The sequence below is a fragment of the Larus michahellis genome, chromosome 5, assembly GCF_964199755.1.
Source record: "Larus michahellis chromosome 5, bLarMic1.1, whole genome shotgun sequence".
In the NCBI taxonomy this organism is placed as follows: Eukaryota; Metazoa; Chordata; class Aves; order Charadriiformes; family Laridae; genus Larus; species Larus michahellis.
In genome coordinates, this window is record NC_133900.1 from 76,752,454 (window position 1) to 76,779,870 (window position 27,417).

At 38.8% G+C, this 27,417-nt stretch overlaps 1 protein-coding gene across 2 annotated transcripts in view; it reads right to left on the reverse strand.

Annotated features, from left to right (window-relative positions):
• Positions 1 to 27,417, reverse strand: part of DLC1 (DLC1 Rho GTPase activating protein) — a 287,733-nt gene that overhangs the window by 213,040 nt on the left and 47,276 nt on the right. The window contains exons 1-2 of one of the 2 annotated variants that reach the window (XM_074588141.1): positions 24,084 to 24,432; positions 7,716 to 8,883 (exon numbers count right to left, since the gene is read on the reverse strand). In XM_074588141.1, coding sequence (XP_074444242.1) covers positions 7,716 to 8,771 — 1,056 coding nt within the window. In that variant the 5' untranslated portion in view covers positions 8,772 to 8,883; positions 24,084 to 24,432. Of the gene's footprint in view, positions 1 to 7,715; positions 8,884 to 24,083; positions 24,433 to 27,417 lie in introns of those variants that run through there. The other variant, XM_074588142.1, reaches the window with a different exon arrangement.

Genomic DNA, 27,417 nt, shown 5'->3' on the forward strand with positions numbered 1-27,417 from the left:
AATGTTTTAAAAGTTTTCTTCCAGCCAATTATTGCAAACCGGGACAAAATTAGGAATTTCTGAGTGTAAACTGCATGAGACGAGAGCTCCCTACATTGATTCCCGGAAGCGTGTAATATCACTTTGGTGGAGTGATAGTGCGTGACTATGAACCGCGCATAAATACAAATACTTTCATGACCATTTTAGGTAGCTAAACTCCAACTAATGCATAACTTGATGCGCAACAGTCTCTTGGTTTGCAGTCTAGACAACGCTGGCAGCCTTTAAAATTTATTGCTGAACGCTGTCACAAAAATGTGTCAAAGTAAAATTTGCATAAAGGTTATACTGTAATGGCCTGGCAATCATCCCATCCTGTTCTGAGCTTGTTTTAAATACTTTTCAGATTGTTTGAAATACATCATACTTCAGTCCAAACACAAAGGAAGTCTGTGGGAAAGCATTCTTCAGCTTCCCAGATGGAGATAATATTTATGATACATATTTTTGTGAGAGCACCAGAGAAAATTCATGGTCATCTAATCATAATAATAGGAGTGCTTTATGACCACCGCTTTCTATTAATTACCATAGATAATATGCATAATTTTTTAAAAAATGAGATCCAACTGGTTTAGTCCATTTATAATTTTGAACCACGTCTTCATTATTAGATGTTAACTTTAGGAAGCAACTTTTCAATCCAGAAGAGAGAAACAAATCCTCGCGACAGCCAAGAAGGTTTCAGGCTTCTTTTTTTAAGAAATCATACTATTTGTTTTGCTTTACTCGCAGCTCTTGCCAGATTCTTCCCAATGCCTTCAAAATTATGACCATTTAATAGCAATGTGCAAATGCAGCAAATTCTTTGTGGTGAAGCAACTGTGGATCTCAGTAATAGTTGCCCACTGTACTATTACTACAGACTGTAGCTCTGAGACATGTGGGTAGCAACTAACCTTTGAGAAAGCTGCTGTGGCTTAGGATCCCTCATCAGTTTTTGACGGTGTTCATATTCACGTTATGAGTTTGGGAAAACAGACCCACGCTCTTTCCTAAAACCTTTAGAAAGCTTGAAAAACCTTTGAAAAACCTTTAGAAAGTCTGAAAATGACAAGAGATGCAGAAATGGAATTAAAGCAAATCCAAATTTCATACGTGATAAAATAGATTTCCACTGTTTGAATGATCATCTTTAAAAAGCAATTATCAGATTTCCAATATTTGCATTTACCGTTGTCCTTCAGAAAACTACGGAAAAACATTCCCTAGATGCCAATATTGTATAATTCATCTCCATATGTGAAAAATATGCTATTCTGGCATCAGTGCAGGTCTGAGTTGTACAGGAAATATAGATAACCACATGATTTGAAAGTCATTTTTCTGTGATAGTGCTTCTGTAGTAACTACCTTCTGTAGTCTCCAAGGTTACTAATCATTATAACACCAAAGTTCAGCAAGGCACTTAAACATACTCTAAGAATACAGTAGTTTCACTGGCATCCATTAATGCTTTTTTAATGTCTAGACTTAAGCAGTGAAGCCTTGGTCTCCCATGACCATACTGAAGCAGTGAAACCTTTGTCTCCTACAGCCACCCAAGCAACATTCATTGTTCTCCATATTTTCAGAATTTCTAATGATCATTATAATCTGAGAATGCAGATTTATTTCCTGGTCATTGGATCGCTCCCCTAGAATATTTGCAAGATGATTATCTTTAAAAGATACTCAATGGGAAAACATAAACGGTGGGAAATAAATGCATTTATACATCATATTTTGCAAAGGTGCAATTGAAGATGATTGACTTTGAAAATCACCAACTTTTAGAGCTGTCATTTTCCCCTGACTGACACACATCTGCAGACTGAATCTCAGAAAAGGGTAAATTCAATTCCCTATGACAAAATCAGGATACAGCAAAATGCACCTTTCCATTTTTAATTAAGATTTCCTGTACATTCCTGTTGCTTTTATTCGTACTTTTATCTTCTTTGCTTGTTTTTCCCGTGCTGACCTGAGTTATTGTTACAGCACAACATTAACAAGTGTGCACCATTGACAAGCCTACATATTACTACTTATGTAGATCCCTACTAAACCAGCTTCTATAAAAAAAAACCCCAATGCTTTAAAAGTCTTAAAAGCTAATATAAAAATTGGTAGGAAAAAAGAATTCATCATTAAGTTACCCCCATTCAACAAAGACAGAACTGAGGTAAAGGGAGATTAAGACTTCAGAAAGACATAGTTGTGAAAGGGCTGGAAACTCAGTCTCTGGTATTTTAACAGCAATAAAATAAGATCTAAAATGTTGGATACTACTGTTCACAACAAGCTCACATTACTTTTTAAATAAGAATCTAATGCTGACAAGCGAGTGCTCCGTTGAAAAGGATTATGCAATGTGAACAGCAGAGATGGCAGGGAATAAATTGTAAGGAAACTGTTTCAGTAAAGTAGGTAGCTCTTATAATTTTTTGGAAGATTTCCTACTACCTCTCCCAGGTACATTACTGGGAGGACTAAGCCAACAGGCAAGGCTCCATAGGCTTCCCGTGGAGTCAATTTACAGGGTGATACAAGCAGAAGCTCCTGGAAGAACCTAACTTTCTAACTGGCCATAAAAAGCATAGTTTTAGCCTTGTAAAACAGAATTTATTACACATCGTAACGGAAGAGAGTCAGCTTCCACATCTCACGGACAAGCATGATACTCAAGTGGCAAATAGGGATGGAAATCCAACTAAGCAATTTTTTTTGTTTTCTCGCATTAGTATAGTTATAATTGATGAAATAATGAAACAAACTTTATTGTAACAGTAAAGAAAAGTCAAGGTCCTGTGTCACCCCGGGTAACCGCCTACCCGGGTTTCTTCCAACATTTGCTGCCATCCTTCAGATAATCTTTTTTTGAAATTATTTTGCATCTCTTTGATGCTGGGTGCTGCTGTCACGCTGACATTATCTGTGTCCTTAAGTATCCTTTGCAAACCACACAGCGTTTAATCTAGAAATCTGGATTAAAATAGTAGCCATAATAGCAAGCGTTAGAAATAGCCCTGACCGTTATACTCTTTAGTCTTGTAGGAATGACTTTGAGATAACATCGACTGTTTGAACCTGGAAAGTTTCTAAGCGGGCCCACCATGAAGAACTGCAAGTAGTAAATATTAAAAGCAAAAGCCTCATAGAAGAGAGATGTGGAATTCGTACACCGAAACATTTGTTTACTTCATTCCTTTCTCACTGACAGATGAGCAAAATGTTTTAATGAGACTGAAATGAGGTCTGAGATTATCAGTGAAGGGAAACTGTTACAAATTCGTCACATATACTCCAGTCAGTTTGATACCCCAATTACCCCTTCCTGTAGCAGTATTCTAGGCTATACCTTTTCTCGGAAGAAACACAGCTGACATAAACTTCAAATCACGGGGCACAATACATCAATTACATTTCCTGCAACCAATCATTACGTATCGACTTCTTATTTCATCACACTGTGCAGTAAATTTGCCACTACTTTATCATCTCTAACTTAGAGATTTTATTAACACTTTTAATCTAAAATCTCTGCAGCAAGCTAGAAGTTTCACGTTAGAAGAGAACCCCAAAACTTTCAGAATTAATACCTAATTTAGATAAGCAACCAGAACTTCAAAAGATGATCCACAGTTTGTCTGAACTATTTTGAACTTAATTTCTAAGTCCAAGAGAGTTCATTTTTGGAAGATTTACTCCAAAGCTCTTTCTATGGACCTCTCAAAAAATTACTGTGACAAGTGCCTCTCTCTAGGGACTGAGCACTTCTAGAACCTGTTTCTTCCACAGGTTAATGAAAATAACAAAAAATATTAAGCATTGCAAAGAAATATTGCTTTGAGATGCCTGAGAACAGGCTGCTTTCAGAGATTTCAGAATTACTTTTTTTTTTTCTTAAATCATTGCAGTCTGGAACATACAACATAGACAATCGAAAAGTATTTCATTATTGCAATGAATAACAGATTTTCAGTAAACTGTGTTTCACTGCAAGTGTAAAGGCATGAAAATGTATATATCTTATCCAAACCAAGAAAACAATTGAACAAGTAACTAACAATTTTGACACGTTCATTTGTAGATGTTAATTCAATTCTTTTTCTTCCAATATTCAGATATTAAACTGCATTATATCAAAGCAGCCCAAACACATGTGAGGAATGTTTCCTGCATTTACTCTGGATCAAATCAGAATATACTTCTTAAATGCGTGTGTATATTCAGTGAAAAATCTGTTTATCTTTTCACAGATTTATTTTCCCCTCAATCTTCTGGTACTATCTTGCTAAGCTAGTCTGTGGATTGAATTTTGTTTTTAAATATTAACTGCGACTTCCCGAGTTTTATTAAAAAGCCTATTAATAGTAATTCTATCTTCTTGCATGCAGAATGCTTTTCAATACCCCGTCTCCTCTTCTCTTACACGTGAGCTGTTGGGATTCCCCAAGGATGACAGCTTGCTCGTTAGTTCCAAAGATTATTTCAATCTTTGGAAATTCAGAATGTACAATTCTGAAGTTAAGTGACTATTTTAAAATCTAAAATTTATTTAACCCAGGAAAGCATACAGGAGGGTCTAGTTGGTGTAGCCACATATAGTTAATCCATTTATGCTTTTGCTACTCTGAACCATTAATAACCATCAATGTCATGTTGTGGGTAAACTGAATTGATTATCAATCAACAAAAAAACAGGAAAGCTTGATTACTGTGGAATCTTTCAATTAGACCCAACATCATTAACTTATCACAATTAAATTCAGGTACTTCCTACTTCCGAGCCTTAGGAAGTCTTCCTGGGAAGCCAAAGGAGAAGGTGCTGTGCATCAACCATCTGAACCCTGGTGATTTGAGGGAGCAAAGAATGCTGTAACAGCTGGACCTGTTTGCAAAAAGCATCTTTGGTGTCAGCACATCCATCATGGCTAAAGCAATTTGCTGAAATGGAGCTAGTGGTGGTCAAAGATGCTAAACTTTAAGCCCTTAAACCCGCATTTGTCTGCAGAGCAAGCACAACAGATCCACACTGTCTCACCTCAACTTCGGTTTGAAGGCAGCAGATCTAAAGATAACAGGGAAGGTCATGCTCTGTTGCCACAATTAAAAGCAGTTTAAAATATGTTAACGAGGAACAGGTTTTCGGAAGAATTTAGTACCAGCAAGAGCAGAATGATGTCTCCTCAAAGGTCCTAAGATCTTAACTGTCATGGCAGTAGCTGAGGTTCAGCACCTTTCCATCATCCCCCACGGTGCCGCCTCAAGGCTTGGGTCCCCAAATACCTTTAGCAATTTATCTCCATGTGCCTTTTCCCATATTCCGACCTCTCTGAGCACGCATTTATGTGCAACTATAATTGACACTGAGCATTAATCAGACAGTGGAGTGTTTTAGGCCTCAACTGCACTGTTTGAACTGCTGACCTTGAGAGAAAAGGTTTTATATACCATTCCCAATCCCTTAAGTCTTCCTGTCACTGCAAAGCAAATACTTGACTTTTATGGATGGATTCAGTTTCAAGTCTGGTGTTTTTCTAATGTTTTGTTAAAATTACAAAAGTGGCTTTCAGGGAAAGTTTGTAAACATAGGCACATTTTTCATTACAGATTATTACCAACACAGACAGGCTTTTGTGAAACAGTGCACGATTAGAGATAAGTGATAAAATCCTGCACACAGGAACATTGTCTGTAGAAGTGTCCGGCGAATTTAGAGATAAATAATACCAGAAGCAAAAGCAGATCATATCTTTTCCCTTTTGCCAAACATTTTACTGTTGTTGGTAAAGACTTCTTTAACCAAAGTGGTACGAGGTCACTCCTCCAGATCTACGGACTCCCTCCCCTTTTACAGTGCACGCAGCTTCGCAGTTGCTGCAGCCACATAACTCTCAACCACCCTTGAAGCAACTCCTTGTATTTTGCTCCTTTATATGATCATGTTCTTAGCTTTTCTCACCATTAGTCTCACTGGAATGTTTATATTCCGTCCTTTTAAGTATTTAACGGCACAAACACAGATCACAAATGTATTCTCAAATATAGTTCTCGTGAGTGTACAGTTAACAGATGAGTGTGCGAACTCAAAACAAGATGCAAGGAGCTGCATGGAAACTAGCAACATCGAAGCTGTTAAAAAAATATAGGACAGTACACTGAAAGCTAATGTGAGCAGCCACAGCACAGTGACTGCATATGTACATAATAAAAAGAAGTTTTATCTGTATTTTCAAATAGTAATGATAGGACTTTGAAATTGCATTATAAAAATTAATCTTGCTAATCTTAACCTAGTATGAAATGCACGCATCAATAGGAACAACTACGCTTAGTAAAAACGAATACGAGGTGCTAAAGTACAGCAGCTGAGCGTACGGTTATAATAGTCAACTTAGTTCTCAAATGTGATGTTAATTCGGTTAAGTTTTTCCTTTTAAGCTTGAGCTGCGTTGTACAGATGGGTCATTTTAACATTTCTGGTACTGCTAGTCAGGTTTTGCCTTCTTAATTGTAACTCAGAGCCACGCTTACTGCAAGATCAGTGGAATAGTTACCATGTTAACTGTGATTGCGTGAACTACCAAAGGAAGACTGGCTTGGAGGCCTTCGGAAACCTTTTGCAAGACTTGCATACAGCTTCCAACCATATCAATTGTGCGTTAATACTAACGAGGGTTTTACACAAGGAAGCAAGGGCCAGCAGCTCAGGATGCTGTGTTGGCATACAGCACTTTAGAGATGCGAATTTGTGCTTTAGTGAAACAGCTGCTGAGGTGCTACAGCTGATGGAAAAAAACCCAACCAACCACACAATTAATAGACAACAGATTAAAAAAAAAACAAAAACCCCAAACCAAAAAAAAAAACCAGACCAAAGAAGCTGGATGATGTCAAATGAAAAAAGGCAGAGAGAAGTAAACAATTACAAATTGGTTATTAGCAAGAATAAGCAGCATAGCTGGGAAAGCCAGACTTTGAGATGAATTCTGCAGTGCCACAGCCAGCGGATCTCCCCCCGTGAAAGCCAATGGGAATGTTATTGCCAGGGAATCTGTCCATTAAAGTTTTGTAATGTTACTCTTCCTTGCTCTGTGTAGACAGTGAAACTCTCTGCTTGCTTTAAAATCACAAAACATTGTTTCAAACTCAGCAATACTTCTTTTAGCAAGAAGGTATGCTCATGGGGCTGAGCTGAAAACTGAAGAACTACTGCAAAATATTTCCACTTCTTTTTTCCCTTTGAAAGTTTTGTTGCACTTTTTTCCTGTTCTCTTTTTTCAATAAAGCTTCCAAACCTCTACACGCAATCTATTTCCTAAGAGGGCTAATGATACCTGATAAGAGCAGAAAACCAAAAATAAAACTAAACCCACAGAAAATACTTACTTATTTAGCCTTGAACAACATATAAAAAGTATATAGAATTATATATATACAAAATAAAGTGAATATAAGGCACCTTCCAAATTCACAGCTTAGACATTTTCAGACCTCAAAAAGAGCTCAGAAAACTCAGTTGTTGTATAGACACGTTAGTCTCAAAACTGAAGAAAAATCTGACAAGTTCTTGAAACAAGGCTGAAAAATATATTTTATCTCTCATCAATTAGTCATGGAACCACCTTCACAAGAAATTGGGGGAAAACACTAGGAAAAAAAATCTCTGCAGCTTATGAGCATCCTACCTTTCTTTTGCGCAGTTTCACTTGACTGTCTGAATGTCCTTGTGTGGTCAAAGGATCCTTTACATGTAAACACTGAATGTCTTCTGCTGAACTGACATTTGAAAGGCATTTGTTTTCAGGGGCCACTTGAGGTTCTGTGAAACCACTTCCACCCAGACCATTTTCCACTGCCGGGATGAGAGAGCATGGAGAAGATTGCATAAGGCAGTCGCTGGATTCCGCCGCTGAACAGAGTTGTCTATCACCGCTGGTGCATGATTCAGAAGAAATCCCACTCTCTACCACATTACACTCAGACTTTCCAAGCCCGTCTTTAAAAGCATCAGATTTCCGGCGCTGTTGTGCAATTACAGCAGTATGAAGCAGCTGCTTCCCAGGCATAATAATTTCTTTCACATTTGGAGAATTAGAAAGATTTTCTCTCTCTACATCTACTACTTCATTTAAGCCTTCATAATTACAAAGCTCCAGGCTTTGGCCAATGCTGCCACAAACGTCATCTTCTTTCATCTCCTCTTTAGGAACCGTGTCACAGCCAGGTCCCTTACTTATATCTCCAATTATTCCAGATGCTTCAGCTGCCTTGTTACTCTCTGTTATTGGTACCATCTGTGTTAAGGAGCCTGCTCCATTTAAATTCTTCTCTTCATCTCTTGGTTCGCTTCCTACAGCAGCGATGTGGTAATTAACACTATCCAGGTTGAGTGCTGAATAGTCATCATCGTCATCAGACACGTGGACTAGAGTTTCTGTGCTGGCCTCCAGAAAATGCTCCTCATCCTCATGGTTATCGTTTTCATCCACCTCCTTTGAAACGTTTCCCAGCTGCTTTGCAGGGAAGCTGATCAGCTCTCCACTATAACAGCACTCTGGAAAGGAAGCACATTTTTCTTTCCGGTCCGCGCTCAAAACCTCATCTTTTTCCATACTTGTCTGCAAGTTATCAGCTACCAGTCCGTGACGACATGCTGTATTATACTCCACAGACTCCAAAGCCAATCCCATCCACTGGGTCACATGCTCTTCCCAGCTTTTCTTTCTGATTGCTAGAGACATGTCATAACAGTTCAGCAGCGGGCTGCAAGGTACCTTCCACGCAGGACCAGAGGAGATGTCATGGCTGCCGAGCACTGCACCAGAGGGAGACAGGGTTTCATCCTTTTAACATCTGCAAGAAATAAAAAAAAAAAAAAAGACCAGATTATTGAATCAACTCCAACTAAAAAAGAAAAAAAAGGAAGGAACAGTTTAAACAAAAGTGTAAAAGCAAGATAAGACTGCAGGACCAGAAGGACAGGAATTTAGGAGACTGTTTTGTTTAAAGTTTTAATACTTTTCATACAAAACTTGACAGCACCCATAATTCATTATAACTTTTTTTTCTGATTACTCTCCAATAGCAAGTAAACAAAAATGGTATAAACAGTCACATGGACAGGCAAGTGGCTCCGGAGCCAAATTTTGACAATAAGTCTCTCTTCACTATGTCTGTCATAAGATATGAGTTTCCGTGGGTATAAATGGCATTATGTCTTATGATTGCTTTGAACACAAAGATAAATTGTATTTCTTCCTCATCCAGAGATACCGTGAAGTGCAGAATTCTGGCTGTTTCCCAAAGAGGTAGAGCAGAACTTGAGGGTTATTCCAAATTTACCAATGTTATAAACCACTTGTCTTATGAGCAGCTTTGGCCCATTCAGTGGCCCTCATTTTTATTGTTATTGTTTCACTCTCTTCAGGACAAGTTGTAATTACAAGTGTTACATGAAACTTCAGGGGAAATAAGCCATTGTGTGGTAATAAAAAATACAACCCAAGGAAAACAAATTGAAGTTTTTGGCAGATTCCTTACCGTAAATACGTCATAAAACCTGAAAAAAATCCAACCAACCCTTGGTGATTTTATATTTGGGATCTACTACTGTAAGGAAGGTTGGAAATCGTTGTTTAGGATGGGCCTCTCCAGAAGGCTGGCTTGTGTGGCCAGCCCTGACTGTGACGTTTCCCTGGAGTGTCGGGCTCCACCAGAGCCCACTGTCCCCGTTCCATCTTCTGGCTGGTATTTGTCACTGAGTGCTGTATCAGGCCTTCTGGATGACAGCGTTTGAGATTATCAATCTCATGACGTTGCATGTATGAATTAGCACAAAGAAAATACCTCATGTAAATTTATGCTTTATGAAACAAAATTAACAAGTTCTTTGTCAAATAACAAAACAAAGCTTCTGGCCCAGAAAACATTAGAGGTTGAAGGAGCAGGTGCTTCTACTTTTCTCTCCCTACGTAAGAACTGTCAGCACTTAGCATGGATCTGCTTATCAATTTTAGCAATAAAGAAGATTAAGCACTGAGTTTGTTCTGGGCCGTTTCAGTCCACTAAGGCAAATTCTGATTGCCCACAAGTCCACAAAGATGCCTTGAGAAATCACATGCCTGAAGGTATAAAGTATTCATCTTGAAAGAAATGCAGAATGAGGCCTGTGCAACTGAACCTCTGTAAATTATGTCTCGACAAACTGACTTTCAGGATAGAGTTGTACATGCTCCTAGATCTTTAACCTTCTTTGAGGATGGCAGGCTTCATTTCACATTCACATTTTCCACCTCTGTGGGGACTGTGCTTAAAAAGAAAATATATTCATAGGGTAAGAGAATTCCATGCACAAGTCATTAGCGTGTGGGAGGCTGAGGAAAGCGGAAAATAACACACAAAGCCAGGCCAAAGAAAATTATCTGCTTTCAGAGGCAAAATTTGGTAGTAAGAAGTTAATACAACTTTAAGATTCTTTTTTCTTTCCTGGTTGAATATGAAAGCAAGCCTAAATATCAAGATGTAAAGTCAAATTATTGTATAGATTTGCAGTGTGTTTGCATTCTTATGCTGACTTCATTTCATATTTTTATTCTCCTACTATTTCTTAGTGTCTGTGGTCCAAAATTATCACAGGGTGCAAATCGGTATTACTTTCAACTTTTACTACACCTTTTCCTGATGGACCCTAAAGCTCTTCAGAAGCAATTAAATTAGCTTTACAGCTCTTTGTTTTGACCTCTGAAAAGGTGCAGGTTTACTAGAAGTGACTCTATGATTTCTGCTGCCCTCCATTAGCACTGCTTGGAGTGGCACCTGGATGCAACTCATTTGTAGTTTACCTCTCTCTTCCCCTACTAGAACAGGAGCTCCATCTACTTTACAGAAAATTAAACGCGGTTGCTACAGCCATATAGGGGAATTTCTCACAAAAAAGAATCAATAAAAGACACCAGTAATATTAAGTGTAAAAGGTAAAAAATGCATCTTCCTAATGACATTCACACATTATGAGGACAGGCTGAGAGAGTTGGGGCTGTTCAGCCTGGAGAAGAGAAGGCTCCGGGGAGACCTTATAGCCCCTTCCAGTGCCTGAAGGGGGCTACAGGAGAGATGGGGAGGGACTCTATCAGGGAGTGGAGTGATAGGACACGGGGTAACGGCCTCAAACTGAAAGAGGGGAGATTTAGATTGGATATCAGGAAGAAATTCTTTACTGTGAGGGTGGTGAGACACTGGAACAGGTTGCCCAGAGAAGCTGTGGCTGCCCCATCCCTGGAGGTGTTCAAGGCCAGGCTGGATGGGGCTTTGAGCAGCCTGGTCTAGTGGGAGGTGTCCCTGCCCAGGGCAGGGGGTTGGAACTGGATGATCTTTAAGGTCCTTTCCAACCCAAACCATTCTGTGATTCTGTGTGATTCTGTGATCCATCTCCCTAAGATTTAGGCTGCACTTAATGTGCAGAAGGCAGGCATGCAAGGAGTTAATGGGTGTGTGTTAATCTTGCTGCTGCTAAATGGAGTTACACGTGTGCAGAAGGGGGAGAACAGATCCCTTACTGTTTTTCATTTTTTGGATGTGGAGCGTTATATTTCATGGGGGATGAAAAACAAATAAATTTTACTTTAGGAACCCTTCTGTTTTACTTGCGCTATCACTAGTTTTGGCTGCCTCATAGACTGCAGAAAAAATGATTAAACAGGAGAATATCAAATACTTTGCTGGAAATGCAAGGCAAATAAATATACGACAAGGGTACTTCCATTGTTCTCTAAAATATGAGCTTACGTTAGCAGTGAGTATGAAAAATTTACCTTACATACGCCCCTTCTCCAGGCAGCTTCAGCTACCAGTCCCTGAAATCCCCTCAATTCCCATGGCACATGGAGGAGCCCATAGTTTGATGGAAGCTTATTTTTTTCCTGTTCCCCCTCCGCTCCTCAAAGTCTGCTTTATCTGCCACAATTCAGCTTAGAAATTCTTTTCCTGCTATAATTGCTTGACAGTTATGGGCCAACAAGGAACTTTTTTCTCTCTTCTGCCTCCGTATTCAGAATAACCTACTTCCTTTGCACTCACACGCAGGCACATAAGCTGTGCCTTGGAGGATTCACCACTTCAGACTTCGGAATGAGATTCATAACTGCGCTCCTTTCTCTGCCAAAGGACAAAGTGCACTGCCACTTTGCAGAAGAAAGGGTTCCTGCCTCGATCACTGCTTTTCTGCTATTGCTGCTCACTTTTTTCTTTACATGCAGCATCTTTTGTCTGCTGGGAAGTCCCCCTCTCAAGTCCCCTTTGTGTTGTTCACCAAGGGAAGAGGCACCCCTCTTTCTCTCTTTCCATCAATTACCATCCCACAACTAGAAACCTTTATAGCCGATTTTTCCAGAATTCTAAGATGGGCAGATGAACTTTTAGCAATCTGTTGAAATGTTTTGCAGAGTGAAAAGACCTTTTCTTCCGGTCAAAGCATCTGTCAGTATGATACAGTCCACCCAGCTGCTCCCATAATTCAGACGCATATTTTGCCTTTACTTTTCAATAGCACTAAGTTGGATACTGCTTAGAACTATTAAGTTTCTGAAGAATAAAGTTTGAATCAAAATATGAATGATGGGCAAAAAAAATCTGGATCCTGGGTGTGACTTAAGGAGTATTAGCATTATTGACACAGCAGGCAATTCTTGACCAAAGGAAGGGGAAGCGAGCAGCGGGCGATCACGCCGTAGCAGAATCCCCTTCAAGCACCCCCTGTGATGCTTCCCAGTGTTTACAAAACAAGATGTCATTTCAGATTGATTTTGTAATAATTTACTCCCTCTCTCTTTTCACTGCAAAATATAATGGAAATGAAAAATAGGGCAAGCTTTTATGCTTGTTTATTTTTGGAAGTTGTGTATCAAGTCTCACGGAACCGATAGTTACGCTGCAGCAGATAAAGCACAGAGTGAAGTGATGTATAAGATGAACTGGTAGGCTCTCCTGTAATTACATTGTCTAGCATTTTCCTTCAAGGAGAATTCCCGTGATATTTTTCTGAGAACCTCAAATTAATCTGTTTCCATCAGGCTTTTGAAATTCAGACAGAAAAGCGTCATTTCTTTATCTCATGAAATTCCATTCAGGTTTGGCTGTGCCATGCATTTTTCAAGACGCGCTTTACCTTATCTCGCTTCCCTCTTTGAGAAACGTGATGTCCTACAAGAAATACCTTTAAACAAAACAGCCCCAATACCTACGACTGACACACCACAGAAGCCACACAAGCTGCAGCAGGAAGACCTAGGAGATGGAGCTAGAGTGAGAAAGGAGAGGGGAGGAAGGAGATTCACTCGAACGTCTGTATCTGTGCTGCTCAGACCTGTCAGAGACCCTTCTGGGGCCCAGGATGGGAAATGAAAACCTCCCCGTTACAAGAGTGGGGAGGCAGGGGCACACAACCAAGGCGCTCTGGTCCTCCACCTCCTCCTCAGCCTTCCAGGACACAGGAGCAGACCCTGCCCTGGTTTTCCCAGGGTGGAAGAAAGGGGTAAGGAGAGAAACATAGAACCATTCAGCAGCAACAGCCACCCCACGAGACAGGGCAGCACACCCCACGTTGCCATTAGGACGGGAGGACTATGGCAAGAGCAGGTCCTCCCTGGTCTGCCGCCATTCAGGAGGACACCTCGGTGGCATCTCCGGTGGGCCAAGGGCAAGGGCAGCCACTGACACAGGACTGACATCCCCGCTGCCCCCACCAGATCTCCCATACTGACAATTCATTGCACCATGCACAATCCCCTGCATGTTACAAGAAACAAAGTTTTTGGAAGGGAGAAAGTCGCAAAGAACAGGGGAGAGTTGACTAAGTATAAGTGATGGGAGAGCTTCAGAGAGGGCAGCCCAGGCACTACAGCCCCTGCCGTCCTGCCAGGGGAATTCAGTTTTTGCTAATGCTTTACATTTGATGCAAATCTTTTCTGTGAAAAAATAAGGCAAAGCATTAGCTTACGAACTTACACAGAGATGAAAGACTGTTTCATTACATTTTTTACATAGCAGGCATATGTAAGCAACGGAGATCAAGCAGAAATATTTATTTTGTTATCATTATTTTATCTTCGTAGGTCTGTGACCCCAGTCAGCAAACTTTGTTTAAGGAAGTCTGAATGAACAGGGTCTGTTTCCTATAAACTCATCTCACATCTTCCTGGTCTGGCTTACATTCAGCTCGTTCAGTAACTCCATACCAAGCTCTGAGACAGAATGTTGTTTACAAATAATTTGAGATAAAACATAAGCCTCTCGGTCTTCACTCAGCTAGTTATTTTAAAATATCTCCTGTTTTAGAATTTACAGTCCTTCCTTCTCTTATTTCCTGGACATATACCACCCTTTGAATTTTACTGAAGCGGAGGCTCACCTTGTCTGCAGTTTCTATATAAAGAGCTTTTGTAGTGCATAGGTACAGACCATGCTAAACCCTGATGCCCTACCCCTACAATAGAAATATAAGGATTATTTGTCGTAGGGTAACAATCTAGTGAATACCAGGTTAATTTTCCCTAAGTTCTTTTATATATAAAAGATAATCATGTAGGATCAAATATTAAAAACCGTTTGAACTAATAACTATTTTGAAAACATTTACAACTTTATTCTAAAAATCAGAAAAGGCATAGTACTTTTAAGACAAGTAGGTCTTCCGAATGAAATCATAAAACACTTGAAATCTTTCCTATAAATTTTAAGGGTAAGGTTTGCATGTATATGGATGTGATGCACTTACATGTTATAAATGTGAACACAGGCCCGTAATTTAGCTGTTGCTGATTTTTGCACAGATAAACACAAACATAGCCCAAGAGCGTCTTTTCACATGGTAGTTGTCCTTTTCTTTGAGAAGATACCTTACTGTTTGTTTTCAGCCATGAATTACTGGACAGAAATAGAAGTACAGTCTTTGGGTAGCAGCGAAAGGTGGTGAGTAATTAATACTCGACTGAAATCCATAGCCTAAGTCCCCTTGGCTCCAACAGAAGAGTCTGGGCTTCCGTGAAAGTATGTGACGCTGCTGCTGCCGATAATCTTGTTTTTCAAGAAAAGCTAAGGCAGTCCTGCCTACACCAAGAGAAACAGGTATATTAAAATCGACTCAGGTACATTCTATATATGGTTCTGCTTTAAAAATTATTTTTTAAGGACTCAAATCAATGCAATCCCTAGAACTACAGAGACAGTACGGCTTACGAGACCCTGCTCAACTAAAACTTTTCTCTTCTGCTTCCTTCTGCCGCCCTTTCAAGACAATAAGTAATAAAAGTGAAGTGAATGACAAAAAATTAAAATCCTAACTCCTCTCTTTCCTTACACTTTGTTGATGGATTTTCGTTCTGAGAAAGTAATACTAGCAGCAATTTTGGATACATAACACTTAGGATCATAGCTTGTCTCTTAACAGAAGTTGCTTGTTAGTTACCTGGGAGATAATTAATATAAATATTACTAACAGTTTGACTCAGCTATAACTATCCAAATTGAAATTTTTGACTTAATGCTCTAGTCACACAAAGCCAGACAGACAGAAAGAGTTTCTGATTTATAATTCAGTCTCAGGTGCATAAGAACTGAATGATACATTACGTTATTTAGGATTACTAAAAGCCGTAGGCTAAGTTTTTGGTAATACCTAATACAACAAGTGCCAATCCCAAAAGTTTTCTAAAATAAGGAGAATAAATACCAGCTATGGACAAAATATAGCCATTTTATTTTACAGAAAATGATATTTCTTTTTTTTTTTAATTGAAATATTTCTATGCAACATGAGTGTGGCTTTCTACGATATGAACCATAATAAAGCGCTTTCTGGAATTATTCTTGGTCCTTGCTATCTGGTAAAATACTTCAAAATAATAGGCAATATTAAAAAAAACACTTATGAAATACTCTCGAACACTAATATCAGAATGATCTCGCACTCCAATATACACCAGAAAGATGCACTACATTGGACAGTGTGGCTTTGGTATCAGTATTTATTACAGAGGTACAGCCTTTCTAGGGTAAGAAAGAGACTTTTTCCACTTTTTTCTTTCTGATCATGAGAAGAAAGAGGAAGCAGGGGGACTTCTGGACCACAAAACCCCTCTTCTTCCTAAGCCTCTACGGGTGGTATCTCTGCACAACGAGAAGGCTGGAGGAACAGGGGGAATGACCCTGCACGCTCAGCCTTGGGGTGCTGCAAGCAATGGTGGCACGCACCGAAAGCTGCTTTTACAATCGAATCAAACAAAGACCACTTGGTCCTGAATATACTTGCAAGTTTGATCTCCACGTGCAGCAAACTGACTGGAAATCTAATGGAGAATGAAAATTAAAAAAAAAAAAAAAAAAAAAAGGAAAAAAAGAAAACAGAAAAACAAAAGTGAGATTATATGATTATTTTTTTTTGTAAGGTAGTAGAACCTGTGCTTTTTAGGTTATTCAGAAGGAGAAAAGAAGTGAAATGACAAAATTTGTTAATGATACAGAGGGACCCGACTGGAGTAGACAGCTAGGAGATTAAATTGCATATGAAATTCCCTGTCAATAAATATAATGGTATGCACTTATAAAAAAAATAATTCTTACTATAAATGCACAACAAAAACCTCTATGATATCTGCTACCAATCAGGAAAAAAACCCCAAACCCAAGAATCGCTGTGATTGGTAATCTGGAACTGAATTTCAAGCTCAGTGAAAATTAGAAAGTATGTAGTAGAGTAGGCAAAAGAGAGACTGAGCATTCAGTGGCATAATAATGTTTTCTAGGTTCTCATTATGCCATGAACTGAAAACTGTATGCAGTTCTGACAATTTCATCTCAGAAAGAGAAACAGCGCGGGGAAAGGTATCACAAAAAACAATAAAGAGAATGAAAAGTACGGTGTCGCTTCTGTCTGAGGAGCCATGAAATAGGCTAAGATTTCCTGCCTGGGAAAGACGGGATTTAAAGCCGTATAAAAATGAACGGTATTACAAAGGAGAACGTTTATTCATTGTGCCTCATACTACAGGATCTTGAAGATGACCAAAGCAGAAATAGAAAACAGAAAGATGAAAACAGAAATAAGTTTGTGGGCTTTTTTTGCTTTTGCATGTAAAGACATAGAAGTTACAATGTATAGTAAATATAAATTATACACTGCAAAAAGTTCATGACTTATGATAGCAGAAAACCCGCACAAGAAGTTAATCAAGCCATGTATCTGAAGTCATTCTTGTGACTTGATAAGGATTTCCTCTTTCCTGTGGGGATCAGTTTCATTATCCCTTTAGCGTGCTATTTTCTTTTCTCCTTCATAGATTCTGACATACGTCAGATACGCTCATCATAGTTTACTGTCAATGCAAACATGTAATACTGTTAAGGTTGTTAACATCCCTTCTTTAAAAGACATTTAACGTGTTGCAAGCATTGTGATACTGTCCAGCAGTATGACAAGATCTCAATACGTTAGATGCCCCAAACTATAAAGGCAAGTTGACAAGTTTTTCATTCAGAGCCATCCAAAGTCCTGCTCGTTTCGTGAAAATATTATTAGTTCCTAAGGTATGAGCTCAAACTTTGTTAATATGGCTTAATTTATTGTTGGAAAACCTAAAGCAGCATTGAGTTGGTTTACTTTCTATTCCTCCTCAAAAAGCAACTGCCATTACCAGTGCTCATCGTCATACAAAGAAGGGCTTTTGCTTGTAGCCAACAAGTGATTACAGTGGGTTTTAGTTTGGTCGCATTTGTATTTGGTTCATTTCCAGCGCTGAGCCTCAGATCAGCTGAGCCTCTTCCTCAAGGATGAGAAAGGGGAAATGGCAGGATCCAAACTGATCCACAGTTATCCAGGCTTAAGACCTATATTATTTACACCCAATTTAATTATCAAATCAAAGCCAATTTAAAAGATAATTTTAAATACTCAACTTTATATTTTTATACTATTTGGCATTGAATAGTCAATAAAACAGTATTTATAGTATAAAAGTATTGAAGTATTTATAGTATAATTATACTAATTTACTGTAATTTTGCTAATGGCATTTTAACATATTAATGATTAGCATTAAATTCTTATTAGCTGCTATGATAATCAATCACCTTCACCACAGCATGATTCCAGAGTGACAACAGCCATTGAATTTATAACTGTCCACTAGGAAGAAAAGGTTTTAAGCCAAAAAGCATTACTAGCACAGATTATTTTTTTTTAGAAGAAAATCAGAGCCGTGATATCTAGCAATTCTTACCTGTGAGTCTGCTGGTCTTCAAAACTTAGTAGTCTGAAAGACATACCATCTTGATTTCAATATAATAAAAATTACTTAATTCTTTGGAATGAAGAAAAATAACCTAAGATGTAATGGTTTGTAATGGATCTTCTTTTTGCATAGGTTTTTCTTTCCCTAATGGATTTTTTTTTTACTTTTTTCCTTTTCCAAAATGAGGTCGTCTACATAGAAATTTCATTGCCCTTCCAATCCTCCCCCAAAATCGTTTCTGCTCTCCACCCCCAAGAGAATAGAAAAAATAACATATTTGGCAAATTCCTTACACCTCCTTTCCCCTCCCTCCCTTAGCTGGAAGTGCCTTGAAAAGATAACATGAAATGAGAAAAGCCCATCCCAGAGGATATGGCAACCCAGAAAACTGTGGCTGTTATTTCTGGTCCCAAATTAGGATAATTTTTTTCCTTAACCTCAATTTTTTTCAGGATAGAAGAAATTCCATTTTTTAGCCAACTCTAGTGAAAAAATCATTTTCTAGCTGCAGGAGGTCCTTTTGAAAACAATACAAAATAACCAGATTGTATTCCTGATGCCTTTTATATTTAAGGTTCTAATATAGTGTTTCCATTTAAAGAAAAGTTGCTGGTGCTCGTTATAGTCATGAGCTATGAAATCTGAGGCACTATGGACAATGACTTTTTGCAACCAGTCTGCTTACTGAACAGAAGGGAGCATGTTTTCATTCCTGGCGTAGACAGAAATAAAAAAAAAAAAAATTTTGACATTACTATGCATATACTTTGTACATAGAGAGTTGAAAATCATTTTGCCCTATGAATAAAAACAAATACTTTATCATCAAGAGTCTAGAGAGAATGACTACTGAGATGGCTGTGCTTTTTGGTGGGAATGAACCATTAACTGTATCATTTGGAATCCCATTTCACGCACCTGTGAAAAAGTACTGAAAAAAGTCTTCCTTGCCCATTACATGCCTGCGTCTTGCAGGAGAAAATTCATGAGGATAATAAACTGCTTCATATTTTGTGACGGTCTTAACAAAGATGCTAATAAGATAAAACTAAGGTTGTTGGATGCTCTTTATTAACTGCTTTTGGCTAGGCAAATTTCTCACTGATTCATCTCGCCTCTTCCATTTTCTCTTCGCTCCCTTAGCAGAAGAACACTTTGCAACAATCCTCCATATTACTCTAGTTTTTCCTCACTTCTCAGTCTAATGAAAACGTCTTTTTAAATCTCACCACTGATTCCCCCTTAGTCACAGTGAAATTTTGGATCATGAGGCAAACTTTCCACAAGTACAGAACACTTATTTATTCTAGCATTAAAGATTATTTGTCATGGTTGAGATCTAGTGCAGCAGCTGTACAAAACCCTCCTGATAAGACATAGTACCTACCCTGGAACACCTAGAGCTGATAAAGAGTGAGCTAAAGGGTGTGAGAACAAATAGTGATTCAGAAGTAACCAAAGTTGTTTACAAATTTTCCTGAAGTTCAAGGGTATTTAAGCTAAACCTACTGGATTCGTACACAAGGTAGAGTAAAATAACTAACAGGAAATACCACGAATCAGAGTAAGAAAAAGAAGAGCCTAGAGAGAAGTGAAGGCTAGAAGAGTATATTGTATGAGTTGAATTTCTCCTAATGTAGATACATACAGCCTAAGGCAAACCTCTGTATTTTTATTCAGTGGCTGATGTACAATGTGCCAGAGATGAAGCTCCAGGCATTTCTAATTTCAACATAAGCAATTTTCCTCATTCAAGATAAATAGGCAATTATGGTAATAGTGGATTTGAAATTCTCTACCAACAGACTATTCTTAAAATCATAGAATCACAGGATGGTTTGGGTTAGAAGGGAACTTATAGATCACCTAGTTCCAACCCCCTGCCCTGGGCAGGGACACCTCCCACTAGACCAGGCTGCTCAAAGCCCCATCCAGCCTGGCCATGGACACCTCCAGGGATGGGGCAGCCACAGCTTCCCTGGGCAACCTGTTCCAGTGTCTCACCACCCTCACAGTGAAGAACTTCTTCCTAATATCTCACCTCAATCTACCCTCTTTCAGTTTAAAACTGTTACCCCTCATCCTATCGCTACACTCCCTGGCAAAGAGTCCCTCCCCAGCTTTCCTGTAGCCCCCTTTAGGTACTGGAAGGCCGCTATAAGGTCTCCCCGGAGCCTTCTCTTCTCCAGGCTGAACAACCCCAACTCCCTCAGCCTGTCCTCACAGCAGAGGGGCTCCAGCCCTCGGATCATCAAAATGAGTAGCTTCTAAAAGTATCAACAATAACAATGATGAAATATGAAATAGAAAAAAACCCCAAACCTTGAAGTGCTGTCAGCAGCCCAAAAACATATTCAAATTTAATATTGGTAATTATTTCCATTAAAATAATATTCACAATCCTGCTCTACATAGGATTTGCATGTGAAAATTCTATATAAATTTTGTTTGTGGTATAATTTTTATACATACATATACACATACATATGTAAACATGTACATACACATATAGGTACACACATAGATAAAAAACACCTGCATATACAGCCAAGCGTGAAGTCCTTGCTAAGTATTCACACTGATCACCATATTTGGAGATATTCAAAACCCAAGTGGACAAGGCCTTGAGCAACCTAGCCCCGCTTTAGGTGAGGGGTTGGACCAGAGACTTCCAGAGGCTCTTTCCTATTAGGAAGGGAATCAAGATCTGGCTCTTCTGGATATTCTGTTTCAATTGCTCTTACCCTTGTGTTACTCCGTTTTCGTCTTTTTCCTTGTTCTTTTGTAAAAGGAACAGAATGCAAAGACCAAAAGCCTTTTGATTTTTCTCCAGACAAACAAACAACAGAAAATGGAACCAGATGACTAAAAGAAAAAAGGAGAATACTCTAAGATGTATCTCCTTTGTGAGAAAAGAGAAAACTGGTTGCAAATTCTCTTCCTCCTTCTGCTACTGCCCTCCTCAGGGAAGCTTTAGATCGAAGATAGTTTTCAGCAGCAAAATTAAGGTTAAGAACAACGGAAAAATATAACATAAAATTCAGCATAACACTTCTGACAATTAAAAGAAGAAAAATGAATTAACTTTTGAGACTTATGAAAAAGTCAAAATGAGCATCCTTTTATTGTTTCATCACCTAAAGAATAATTGAAAAATTGATTTTAAGATCAGCAATTTAAAAGAATTACTAAAAGTTACTATATTACCTTACGTATTCAATAACTGCCTACCCAACCAGTTGTCTTTGCTTTTCCTTTTCTTTTGGGAGGAAATACATTTTGCTTTCTGTTACAGAGATCTTAATAAATTAGGCCCAAATATTCAAATTTATTTTGTTCAAGTGCTCGGATTATGGAATTTAACATGGTGATCAACAGGTATATGGTCCAAAAGAAAATAAGTTTGCAGGCACATAAATTTATGGTGAAGGAAAGCTATTTGAATATTTTCTATTAAATGAATGTAACCACTTGTGTTTATTTTCCTCAAGGCTGCAGACATTAATTCATGTACTTAAATGTTCAAAGGAGTTATTTTGGCTATTTTCTTGTTTCAGATGAAAAACATCATGAACATTTCTGAAGGAACAGAGCAAGGTCAAAAACCTTAGATGCTCAGTGCTAGATTCTATACTTCTAATTTTCCATGTTCATTATTGCTATCTATCTATAAAATCATTTTCAGATTTTTTTTTTTAGGACAGTAAGGTTTCCATAAATCCTGTTTCTTGAACACTAAGAGGATAGCATAACGGAGAAGTTAGACCAAGTAGAACCAGGAATTGAATAGCAAGGGTAATTTGTCTTCATGACTTTTAAATAAACCTTCTAAATCAAAAAAGGGGGTAACTCTCTCTGTTACGTGTTCTTACAGTCTATAAGAAACTTCAGTGTTAAATGAGAACATACTTCGTGGGTTCTATTCTGTTGTCTACCCTATAGATCCACTGTCTCAGGTGTCAGGTATTTTCATCTGCAAGTGAGGTCAGACGAGGTCATTATATCCTTTAAAAACCAGGATACAGTGCTGCAGAAGGCGCCCCTTGATATGGGATAATTATTTTTATTATTTGGTATTTTCTCTTCTGTTTAACTAGAGTACTCGCTAATACTAACTGCGTACACACATACTTGCAGAAGCAAGTATGGGAATACAGGGCAGTAAAAGCCACTAACGCTAAATCCCTTGAGACATCAAAGTTCCAGCACAAATTTCATGGGAATGACGCAGAGACCGAGCTGTTCAGATTCCTCCCAGCTCCTCAGTCCCACCACCTACCTACCACAGCTCTCCCTCACAGTTCAGAAGAGGCTTGTCCATGAGCAAATGAGCAATTGTGACTTTTAAATTCACCCCAGGACAAGCCCAGGGACAACTTGCTGTCTTATCAGCTGTTCCCTCTCCCCTTCAGACCCATGTCCTTCACCACCCAGGGCTGCTTCTGACCACCATGAACAACAACTGCCTTCCACCTGAATGTCAGTTAAAATGTACCATTCTTATCTATTGCACAGGAGATATTTGACCCCATTCTGGAGTATTTACTGGTCCTTCCTGTCCTTTCACGCCACAAAATCTTTTCATTACTCACCAATCATTTTGAAAAAATATTCAGTAAAAAGACAGTTAAAAACTTACTGAAATATGTGAACAGAGGACTCCTGTTTGGTTACCAGTCTGGCCAATAACTATACGGACCCTTAATGATGCTCATAAGAAAGAAAGAATCTCTCATATTAGTTTTAAGCAACAACTGTCCTTTTAGATTTTCAGGAAGACAAAGGATACTTTATAGGTTGCCATGAAAAATGCTTCTGATGTCCGTAACAATTTAATAACTAAATCATGTCTGTATGTAAAATAGCAGCAGTTCCATTCAAGCATCAGTTAAAGATAATATCCCGAATTTTCCCCTAAACTCCTTAACAGCAGAATCTTGTTATTTTTAATAGTTAAACGATGAGCAGGTTAAGAAAGAGACTGAGTAAAGTCATATATCTTCACCGAAAATTATAGTCACATGACATTTACTGAATCTTGCTTTCCCTCTTCTAAATGCTAACAAGCACACCCCACACTGCGTATCTAATCGTAGGTTACTAAAAATAATCTAATTTAGCTAATGCCAAGAAATAAACCTGAGAATTTCAGATTTAGAGCGTAGACATTTAAGACTGGATTGTCAGCTATACCACAAACTTCGTCTGGGACGGAGAAAAGGCTAGAGACCAAGCCCAGCAGAGGTATAACTGAGATATCTACCTAAAACACTCCTCATCATCATTACTGCCAGAGAGGAGGGAAGGGCAGGGAAGGGAAGGTGGGGGGAGAGAAAAAAACCATAGCCCTAAATGCCCTCCCTGCTGGCAAATGAGGTGAAAAAAGAAATCATTCACACGTCTAGCTTTGCTATTTAATGTCCATTAAAAAATGCAAGCAAGACCATGCAGCTCTACTTATATATGAATGCAAATAAACAAAGTTCAGCATATCAAGCATATTTTAAAAGAAGAAAAACGCACGGGAAGATTTTTTTATAGATCTGGCGCATTTTGATAAACAGAATTGGCACAGTCTACAACGAAATGTACATTTTTAATGATTATCATTTTTTTTACCTCCAGTTTTAGTGCTGAGATCCTGAACGCAGAAAGTTCCAGTGCTGGATACTGCTTGTTTCTTTGCTGATTTTTCTTTTCTTTCCCTTTTTTCCCTTTTAAATTTTATTTTTTGATAGTTTAAAGTACAGAAAGATTCCAAGACAGCCTTACCTAGATGAAGAGAATCTGGAGTTCGGACATGACCTCCCTAAAATCTTTGGTCAATAAAAGGAAAAAAAAAAACCCAAAAAAACAACAAGACACCACGAAACTAAAAAACCAACCAAAAACCAAAACACAAAACGAAGGAGCAAATAAACAAACAAAAGAGCCCGGTCTCAGTTAGCTCCTGCTAGCATAAAAGTTCAGATTTCGCTACTGAGATCATTGCTCTATTCTAAGCGGTTTTGCTCAATGTGTGACTCTAACAAAAACACCCTCTTGCAGCTGGAGGGAGCCTTAAACTAAGCACGAGCCTGTCAAGCTTTTCCCAGTGACTTCTATCTACTAAATTCAGACTGATGTTTTGTGAAAGGGGCCTCAACAACCAGGCCCAGATTGCCTGAAAAGTATTTCCTGCCTTTGAGAGAGAGGGAGAGGGAGCGAGGGAGCGAGCCTGCCTGCCTGCGCCAGGGAGAGCGCGCACGGGGAGGGGGGAAAGGGGGAAAAAAAAAAAAAAGACAAAAAAAAAAAAAAAAGGACGGCAAGACCGAGCATTTCAAGACATTCGGCTGAATCCACTGCTGGGCTATTTCTATCAAACGGGGAAGGTCCGTGCCACAGCTCCGTAACGTAAACATGTTTCCCCACCCCTCCCCTCCTGGTTTGTTTTTCTTTGAAAAAAATATTTTATGCATCTCTTGTGTTCGTGCAAAGGTAACGGTTACCTCAGAACGACAGGAGAACGACTCTGAAACGCCTGGTCTTTGGCACCAGGTAGTGAGAAACAGGCAGAGAACAGCGTGGTCTAAACTCAATTAACACATGGCATCGACAAAGGGTCTAGCGCTATTCTGGCGAGCAAACAGGCAGAGTCAGAGAGATACCGTTTACACGCGCATGCTGAAATCGTATTCCTACTCAAGAGAATAAGCTGGGTCTGAGAAAACGAAGACTACAGCTTAAAGGCAGTCATATTGCAGGCAGTGGTATATGTTGCTTTACCTCTACTGAGAATCCTCCAGAGTCACACAAATCCAGCTCTGCAAAAACACAAGGACAGACTCCATCTTGATCATATTAGTATTTTGCTGACATAAAACACTTGTAACTACTCCGTTCCAGTTTGACAGGGTGCCTGAATCACGTCTCCAGAGTAACCCACAGCATCTACATCCTTCGCCCTATACAAATTTAGCGAATATCATCTGTTTATCTTTTCTGCTTTCTTCTGCCTCCTCTGAATGACTTCCTCTTAGCCGTTCCAGCCTGAGAACTTGGATTACCATTTGGTTTTGATTAAAACCAGACGGACAGCTCTGTAGAAGTTTGAGGGTAAGCTAATGGAAATGACTAGTATGGCTTTAATTAGTGTATCTATTAATAATAAATATTAGCTCTTCATATACCAAATTCCATTAATAAACACATGCAAAAAACATCCTCGCTCACCGGTCTCATATTTAGGTGAAATAACTTACTCAATTTTTATTTCATTTGATTCAACGTGAATCATGAGGGTAATGACAACGTATGATTTCCAAACTACAGGGTGAAGCCAACTCTTCCCCCCCCCCCCCCCGTTCTTTAAAGAAAGAAAGAAGGGTTGCTAAGTTTAATCGCCTTCCCAGGTGAGTCGGTGACACATCATCTACGTTTTGATGGCCCCTTCGGTGAGTGTAAACCTTCTTTATTAATTATTGCTCTGAGTAAATGATTTTACCGTTACTGATCAGGTTAGTGGTTGGACTCTTTGGCCTTTGGCTGGCCTTCAGAGGGAGCTACAGAGATGTGGAGGTAAGACACCGCATACGCTACACAAAATAGTGCCTGGACATTTAGTGACCAGAAAGTCTCTGTGCAGCAGGCCTGCCTCAAGTGGGATAGGATATTTATTCTGAAAGGAGATAGCAAACCTTCATAATTACTCGCTGCTGATACATGAGCTTTCTACCAGCCTCCAACAACTGCCTTTTAACTGTTTATACAACGCCTTCATTAGCTCAAGCGAGTCGTCTTGAGGGCATTTCTTCAGTCAAAGAAAAGCCAGCCCTGTAGGGCTGCCTCCAGCTCCCACTACTATGGTCATATCTGGAGCTAATTTGTCAAGCTTTAGTTCCTCGGCATGTGGAACTTTGTGCTAAAGTCTGCTAAATTTGCCAAATGTGGTCTTCATTGTTGTACATGTAATTTTATATATGCATTTTTCAGCCTTAAAATTACGGTATTAACTTTAAAAGTTAGTTGCAAAATTACGCAGGCCCAAATGGAAGCGGCTTTGAAATTTTTCCCAGTAGCTTTCACGCACGTGGATAGTGGAGGTAGACACCCTTAAGTGGAATGACTTGCCAGCCTAACCTCTGCATCTTCAAAGACAGAGGTCTTTGAAGCCCATAAAAGGCAATGGCATATGTGGTGGTAAACTCTGAACAGACAGAAGGGCAGCCCCAGAGGTAAATAACTTTTCAGAATTATTTTTAACTATATTTGGCTAGCCCGAGCGCCGAACGCTTAACTTTTACGCTACTATAAAGTGTGATTTATGCTATTTTCCTGAAAGATTTCCAGATTTGGAATTCAGCAAATAAACAACAGGCTGCGAAGGGACACATTTTATTTGCAATTATGCAATTGCATAAATTGCACAATTTTGAAATTTATTTTTATGGGAATCAAAATAAAACAAAAAGCCTTTAGTGTCCTTACAGTTAAAATTTACTAAGAATGTTGTTTTTACAATACCAAAAAAGTGATGAAAAATTGAAACACACTCTTCCAAAAAAAATATTTCAAGACAGAATTTTAATTAATTTTTTTTTTTCCTAATTATTTTTCTTCAGCTAAACTTCAATTCATTTGCCACCAGGAAGCTTTGATTTCAATAAAATAGGGTGGTGGGTTTTTTTTTTTTTTGCAGAAGGTGGTCACAGGAATAAGACAGATCGAAAAATGTGTAAATGAGGACACATTTAAAAGTTATGAAATTATTAGGACATGGTCTGCTCTGTGAAGCAGTTTCACAAAGACAACTTTCACGTGTTCTAAGCCTTGATGAATAGCTAAAAAAGAGAAAAGGAGGACATCGTAGACAATGTCTGTCCATTTCCCGTCTGTCTAGGAAAACTGGGGACAGACTGTCTGCTGTATATCTTTTCCTGCTATCGCATCTCCAGAAAGGAGAATAACCAGAGTTTGAATACTTGTTCTAAGATGCTTTAATAAAACTTCATAGTGATACCAATAAAAAAGCATATAGCAGTATTTTATGGTGAAAAAAGAAAAGAGAGAACACACAGAATCAGATCATCTATGTCGGAAAATGTTAATAATTCTGTTGGGCCTTGGA